The sequence below is a fragment of the Neovison vison genome, chromosome X, assembly GCF_020171115.1.
Source record: "Neovison vison isolate M4711 chromosome X, ASM_NN_V1, whole genome shotgun sequence".
Lineage (NCBI taxonomy): Eukaryota > Metazoa > Chordata > Mammalia > Carnivora > Mustelidae > Neogale > Neogale vison.
Genome location: NC_058105.1, coordinates 118,014,069 through 118,022,379, shown reverse-complemented (window position 1 = coordinate 118,022,379; position 8,311 = coordinate 118,014,069). Strand labels below are relative to the sequence as shown.

General features: G+C 41.0%; 1 protein-coding gene across 2 annotated transcripts in view; it reads left to right on the top strand.

Annotated features, from left to right (window-relative positions):
* Nucleotides 1-8,311, top strand: part of NHS (NHS actin remodeling regulator) — a 332,643-nt gene that overhangs the window by 311,209 nt on the left and 13,123 nt on the right. For both annotated transcript variants that reach the window (XM_044235812.1, XM_044235813.1), the window contains exons 4-5: nt 4,674-4,736; nt 6,727-6,919. In XM_044235812.1, the coding sequence (XP_044091747.1) occupies nt 4,674-4,736; nt 6,727-6,919 (256 nt within the window). The remainder of the gene's footprint in view (nt 1-4,673; nt 4,737-6,726; nt 6,920-8,311) is intronic.

The window sequence follows — 8,311 nt, the reverse complement described above, 5'->3', positions numbered from 1 at the left end:
GGGGGAGTGGTAGAAAAGGCAACACCAGGAAAGGGAAGAAAGGCTTAGGAGAGAGAGACACAGGAAGGACCCTAAACTTTTACTTACTTCATTCTGTTTTCCCACAGCTATTCACTTTGGTAAATGTTGGAGTTGAGGAGAGAGAAAAGGGAGAAGCACAGAATGAGTCAGAAACGATGTTATTAAGCATGTTTGGAAGAGCACAATGCCAGCCAATAGGAAGCTCTGGGACAGTGTCATGGAAAGAAAGTGCTATGTAACTGAAGCAGGAAGAGTGCTGAGTGAAGAAGGTATCGCCAGCTTCCTTTAAGCCTTCCAGAAAGATCGAGGCACTTTCTGTTTATGTGCAACACATTCACACACTCCAGTAAGAAAAATCTGAGGCAGACAAGGTCCCCTCCATCTCCTAGATAGGCCGTAACCTGGTCTAAGGACAAATGGGCCCCAGGGTGAAATGAAAGTGAGGTCCCAGATCACCTGACTAGGAACCCATGTGGCTTGTAATGGGCATCTTCGCTCTAAGGTTTTATTCCTATATTCAAGCATACCACAGCATCCATTCTCTAGTGAATATTTCTCATGTTTAAGACAGCATGATAGTAATGAATCAGCTCTGAAAGTCAGCTGCTATAAATGCCATGTGTTATCAGATCACACACTAAAGCCGAATTTTCAAAACATTTTCTGCTGAAATACCCACAACATTTTAACAGATGTCTTTTGGAGAGTCTAGAGGCAAAATAAGCTCCCATCAGCATATAAAATAAAACTCCAAAGAAAGTAAAATGCGGAGGGATTATATTTTTCTTTTGGCAGTAAGAGAAAGGTTGGGGAAAATCTTGAGATGTTTGGAGAAATGCTTGTTCACAGCCACAAAACTGAAGAAATGAATAGTGTCTATTATTTCTTGTTCTGAGCACTGACCCTAAGTATGTAGCTCTAACTTTCATTGAAGCAGTTTCATAGGCAGGTAGGAAAAGGATCTGAGAGTGTAAATTACGGGCCAGCAGGGACAGAAATGGGGTGAAAGCATCAAAGAAGCATCTTTTGTCAGTGACAGGATGGGCAAGACCAGTAGTGGCTGATTTTAAAATGGTCTCATCTCGGAGTCTAAGGCCTCTTAAAATCAGGGGTAAGAGGGCCAGAATGGGAGCCTGGAAAAAGAAGGAGATATTTTTATGTGTGTGTTTTTGTCCAACATTATGAAAAAGTCTGAAAGTACAGAAAAGTCAAAAGAAGGGGGGCAGGGAGAGGGTGGTTGGGTGATGGACACTGGGGAGGGTATGTGCTATGGTGAGTGCTGTGAAATGTGTAAGCCTGATGACTCACAGACCTGTACCCCTGAAGCAAATAATATATTATATGCTAATAAAAAAATTAAAAAAAAAAGAAAAGTCAAAAGAACTGTATAGTGATAAGAGAGAGATCATTTTTCATGTGACACTTTGGTTCCCCGGGTGCTATCTTTGACATTCAAGAAATATTCTTGAATGAATCAATGAGTGGTCTAAGAGGCTTCCCACATACTTATTCCGGGGAAGCCAGGGTTGTTCACTGCTACTCCTGCATGGAGTGGTAATACCAAAAACAGGACACCCAATGGCTCTGCTTCTGTTCTACCTACCGTTTTGGATGCTCCTTGCTCATGCTGTCTTGTCTCCTCCTTACCTTGTTATCTTTGACTTTGTGCTGGATGTGGTACTGCAAAATTGTATGTGGAGGTAATCTGATATTATTTCTTTTGAGAGGATTTTTGTTTGCTTGGGCCAGGTACATGGGGGTGCAAGCTAGCAGAGCAACAGATTTTACTTAAGCATTACCAAGGCAGTAGGAATCCAGTTATGAACAAAAAATGGTTTCTGCCCTTGTAGGTCTTACTAAGAATAAGCAGAAGGATTCATTTAAATAGAGTCTTTAAAGGATAATTTAATTCATACAAGTCTGGTCGGCATGCAGCTTTTCCTCCCCTTATCTGTGCGCAAGGGTTGAGGACTGGCATGCTGGGCTGGGCAGAGATGCCCGGAGGCAGCAGTGCTCTTTCAGTTTTATTTCATTTCTTAGGTAGTTTTAGAGAAAAAAATCCTATGAACTGATTATATCACCATATAAAAATCGAATCAGAAATAATCAGAACTATTTTACTTCCTTTCACCAAACACCCAGGAAAGAGAATGCTTTAAAACACTTCACTTAAGCAGGTACTAATTTCATGGCAGAAATAAAACCGAAGTCCATTTCAATATTATAAACTTAACTACTCTAAATCAACAGATCCTCTAGAGGAGCTCGAGTGCTTCTGTCGTGGTGGTAAAACCAAAGAACAAAGTCCTTCCACACACAAGCTCCAGATCACCTAGCTTCAGGCCTAGCGAGCTGGAGGCCGGAGCTCCTATCAAAACAGCGGAGAGGGACGCCTGGGTGGCGCAGTTGGTTGGACGACTGCCTTCGGCTCAGGGCGTGATCCTGGAGTCCCGGGATCGAGTCCCACATCGGGCTCCCAGCTCCATGGGGAGTCTGCTTCGCTCTCTGACCTTCTCCTCGCTCATGCTCTCTCTCACTGTCTCTCTCTCTCAAATAAATAAATAAAAAATCTTTAAAAAAAAAACAAAAAAACAAAAAAACAGCGGAGAGGCGGATCAGTTGAGAAGGAATTTTCAGTGGAGCGTGACCTGCAGAGACCCTGACCTAACGATGGTTGACCAAAACAGAACAGTCTCTCTCTGGACTTGGAGTCCTTAGTCATTTCCAAATGTTACCTCGTACTTATTTAATGGCACGGCGGGGGCAGGGCGGGTTCTCAAACTGATGAAAACTAAAAACCACTCCTCATCCGTCACTCCTGGAAAAAACACTCAGTAGGAGAGCTGACTTAGAAGGTTAAAGACAAACTACCAAAATTAATATATTAATATCATTAATATGTTTTATTCCCTGCAGTTTTCTGCTGTGTAATTCTTTAAATTCTTTCATGAGACACCAGAGCCTTTGTTTTCTTGGAAACGGGTTCCTTCGCCATACAGGCTTTGTTTTCAGGCTCCCTTTCTCCTGCTTCCATGATTTTGCTCTTTACTTGGCATACCCTTGGGTCTTACTTGAGACCTACACATCACTATCTGTGATAGAGGCTTAGGAGAGAAGCGGGGTTACGTCTGAACTCAGGCCATATACAGCACATCTGTCAAAATGATCATTTTCAGTGAGGGAGCCACAGACCCTACGAAATCCTTTGTCTTAAGTAACATCTAGATCAAAGTTAACTGGGCCTGAGGAGATGGCATTTGCTTTGCTTAAAAATTAATGAGCAACCCTGTCACTTAAAATTTAGAAACTCAGAAGAGAATCAGACCTGGAGTGCTCCAACTCCAAAACAGAGGTCTGCCATAGGCTGAAGAAAAATCAAAACTGGAATACTGAGCCTCTGATGGAACCAAACATGGCTTGTGGGTTCCTCTATTTTTTTCACCTACTTGCAACTAAAATGATCAGTGCCCTTGGATTCTATGGTGTCTGCTTCCTCCTGAGATCTTGACCACAAACCTTACTCTTTTGGAGTTTCTCATCACTATTAAAACACACAAGGCTCATACCATTCAAGAGTACCAATAATTTTTTGAGTTCCTACAAGGAGGAGCCACTTTGCTGGCATCACGGAAGACTGAAAAGAAAATCAAATGTAGCTTCTAACCCCTAAGAATTTATAACCGAATAGAAGAAAAAGACACATCCAGGAAGAATTCAGGTTACGTTAAAGCAATGCTATAGGGAAAGTGCTGTAATAGAGGCCTAACTGAATCTAAAACGGACATGGTTTAGAGTTTAAGAGTTTCAATGTCCTACTCAGTAGATCCTGAAAAGGGGATTCTAGTTACTTGATTATTCTCCAAACACGACTGGCTACATGATTTGTGGGGCCCAGTTCAAAATGAAGACGCAGGGCCCCTTACTCAAAACAGCATGGTGTCCTTCTGAGTGTGGGACCCTGTCACATGCCCTTAAACTTGACCCTATCTTCAAATACAGTCTGTGAATATGGGGAAGAGGCAGATTTTAAGCAGCCTGGATGAAGAAAGTGCACACAGGGAATTTTCTTCCAAGTAGTTCACCGGAAAATAAACTCACTCCGAGGAAAGAAAAGAATTCTGTCTTTCCCAAATTAACAAATGGGACTGGGCTCTAAAAGAAAGTTACCATTTGCAAAGTCGATGTCACAGATACGGCACAGCTACACGGTAAGTTTATGTAATAATGATACTACAGTAGCACGGGTAGCAGCTGACAGACGGACAGACCTTATTAAGTGCCACCATTTTCCACAGTCAATTCTGTTAACTTACTGCTCATTTAATCCTCAAAACAGGCCTGGAGGGCAGATAGATGCTATTATTTCCCTATCTTACAGATGAGGAAACCGACCTTAGAAAGGCTGAGTCATTAATTGTCCCTGGTCACACAGTGAATAAATGGTAGAACCAGGATTTGAAGTCAGACAGTCTAGCTCCAAAGTCTGCGCTCTTAATCTGTCCTTGAAATCAGGACATATATGGAGGGAAGGAAGGGAGGGAGTCATCCTGGTATACTCATTCATTGCTATCTTAGATTTGACTTAACCAGGGTATACTGTGTGTTGTGTGCATGTTTTTAATTTTTGCTTTTTTTGCATTTCATGTTCATAGTTTAACAGCACCCGTTCGCCCTCCCCCACTGAGTGTTGCCACATGACCCCATGGAGTAGAAAGGTACTGGTTCTGAGAACATTACATCACAGCCCTATCGCATTCTCTCCAGACATTTTCTTCTCTCTTTTAACTATGGCAAACTGTTCTTTCTAACTAACCGGTATTCTTTTAAGTCCACTTCAAGAGTGATATTTTCCTAACTTGAATTAAATAAAATGTAATTTAGACAGCCCTCTCATTGGCTTTCTTTCTCACTTACCTTCCCCCTCTAAATTACAACGAAGGCTCTGTTCAAGACGGGCATCACCTAATGCCACTCCTGGACCTTAGACTTCGAAGGAGAGAAATTCCAGTTTGCCCTGTATTTATCAGAACTGTAAAGATTCAGCTTCTCAAATCAAAAAAGAGAACAGGACAAAAGGATTCTCTGGCAGCCAGTTGTCCCTGTCGCCATTAAATAAAACACGCTTTTGGCTGCTGGTCAGAGCCTATAGTCAGGTCACTATTCTGTCTTTGTTCCCCAGTCCATTGTTATTCAAGGAAGGAATCGCCTACAAAATGTGGCCTCTGGTGGTGGGGGTTTCTCTCCAGCTCTTGCTCTTTCTCCCTCTTTTTCTGTCTCTCTTTTCGAATGCACCAAACTTTTTTTTTTTTCTTTTTGGAAGTTACCTAGGAAACAAAGTCTTTTGTGCTCCAACTTTATTTGAGCTATTCGCTTCGCTGGGAATCTGCACAAAAGCTGAAGAGAAAAGAAGGTTGCTATGTTTTACTAAAATGTTCATGCCGAACACATTTTTCTCAAGGTGGGGGGAGTCATATCCTGTTGGGTGTGTTGGGGGGCTTTGCAGATACCTCTGACAAGGTAAGCAAATGCTGGGGGGTTAACTTAAACAAATGGCTCTAGAATCTTCTCTTTACGAGGACCTGAGAAGTTTGACAATATGTGAATCCCGAGTCAGCAGGACATGATGCTTCCAAATGTGAGGATGAGAAATTTTTTCATGATTTTAGGACAGAATATTATTAAAACTTAACTGGAATAAGAAGGGAAAATATTTATTTTATACAAACATTCACCTTCCTCCAAATTATGGAAAGAAAGAAAGCTAGGGTCAGTGGTGAAAACTGGGTCTTTTAATAATCTGGTTTAGAAGCCCAACCCCGAAATCAAAATCGGAGTGGAGCCTTTTTAATAATCTGGGTTAGGAGCCCAGCCCTGAAATAAAAGGTAGACAATACTAATATCTATCAAGGGCTGGGATGGAGAAGTTTCAAATGTCATACCAAAGTCAAGGCCTCTAACTCCACAGCTAGAAGAAAAGCTTCCCACTGCAAAAGCTGAAAGAAACTAAGATCCTTTACTCTTCCGAATTTGAAAAAGAAAACCTCTTGGATCTTTTTCCCCATTAACTGCTTTTGTATTTTCCACTATAGTAAGCAGGGGACATGGGCTGCTTTTCCGTGTGCACACAGTGTTGATGAAACTGCATTTTTGAAATGTTATTCACAAATGCCACAGTTCTACAGTAAAATTAACTCCTTGTGATTTCATCCAGCCTCTCAGAGTAGATAGGCTTGTCCTTCGGGTGATATGTTCTGGAATGTTTCCTGACTCTCGGTTTTCTGGCACATTTTCTGAACCTTTCACAGGCATCTAAATCATCTGCTCCCTTTGATTTCAGTCATCTAGGGCTCTCAAGCCTTTCATTAGGAATATACAGGGAGATAGATATCCAGAATCTACCTGTCACTGGGTTAGAAACTAAGATTTTCCTTCACTTTCAAGCAGGGGGAACCTATGGCTACCCTGTCTCTCCTCTTAATTCCATTTAACCTGAAAAGCATGCTCCTTAAGTCCATTTTTTCTTTTGTGTTGCTTGACTATTGAAATTGTAACTTTCAATTAGTGGTGCTCACTAACTATTTCTAGGAATTCTTCCTTTGACCTAAAAGCTTATTTCTGACCTCACTGTTCTTAACTGTGAAATTCCTTGATATGTTGCTTGCATATAAACCATGCTGGCTAAGTCTGAATGTACTTCATTTGCAGTCCCATCCCCCGGAGGATGAAGATACAGATGTCATGTTAGGGCAGAGGCCAAAAAACCCAGTACACAATATCCCCTCGACACTGGACAAGCAGACCAACTGGAGCAAAGCACTGCCTCTCCCAACACCAGAGGAAAAGATGAAACAAGACGCCCAAGTGATTTCTTCTTGCATTATTCCCATCAATGTCACTGGTACCGTTCTGTTCTTTTCTTATGGGCAGTCGGGTCACAATATTCTGTGTTTTAAATATGTTCAAAACCTGCGCTGCTGGGCGGGCCAGTTAAGAATACCGCTTTGTAAACAAGCAATACCTTTTTCATCAAAATACAACCCAGAAGATGTTCAATATGCTTTTGTCAGGTTTTGAACATCCATTTGCATATGTTCTGCTAGGCCGCTTGTTATGTAAATGATGGACAGTTTCTTTTTGAAAAAAGTCACCAAATAGCTCTTTGGTCATAGCCGACTGAAATAATGGAGAAAGCGGCAGTGATTAGTCATATGATAATGATGCATGGCACAGCAAAAAAGAAAACAGCAAACCCCAGGTCTCTCAAACTGCCAAGTAATGATCCTGTAGACCAACTATAAAATCTGTTTTCAGGCTTCTTTGGATGAAGGTAGGCTTGTTTCAAAGACCGTTTAGATTTCCGCATTGATTTTGGCAATTTCTGACCTAAAAATATGCAGATTCAAAGATGAAAGCTGAATTCTATTCTAATCTAGCCAGCCTGGCTTACATTCCTCTCTGCCTTCCTCTTCTTGTGTACTGAGGGTTTAAATGTTAGCCTAGGTTGAACGCAAGCCTGTCCAGACTTTTCTTGAAAAGTTTATCTGTAGTGACCGTAGATGCCAGGAAACGATCTACTAATCTTAGCTGCAAGTGGAATAATGTTATGAAATATTTTCACTTTCAAAGATACACAGAAAATAATCTATCCATTGAGCTTTCTTTAAACAGCTCTGATAGTTATGTTTTAATTTATTTGTATATTGAAAATGTCACAATGGCCATGTTATTACTTTTATCCTGGTACCATGTGACTAACGACGGCATGTCACTCGAGATGCATTTTGGACATGGCTATTATTAATTCCACTCAGATTTCTCTCACATACAGTGGGGAGCAAATGATGACCAGATATCTGGTATAGATATTATTTCCTTCCTGAAAAACAGGAGTTCTGGTTGATCAGCTGGTTATGAGCTAGGAGAAGTTTTCCTGATGACCTACTCAACTTGCAGAAGAAATTATTCTAAGGATGCATACTTTATCTGATCTCCATAATCTAAATGGGCTGGGGTTGGTAGATGTCAAAATGTATCATTTTGGCATCCTCTTAAACTAACTTTCCCTTCTGGGAACATTTGATTATAAGCAGCACCTGCTTTCTTCACAGCACTGTAAGTAAATTTTGTCTTCAAATTTAGTTCTTTGATTATGGGTCTTGTGATTCAGGAAAAGGGAAGATCTTTCCTTCTGCTTTATTTCAGGAACTCTCAGACTAAAGCCCAGATTATATGTTGATTTCAAGAGCTTTAATGAGAAAGCTAATTTTGTCCATATAACATAAAGTGTGTC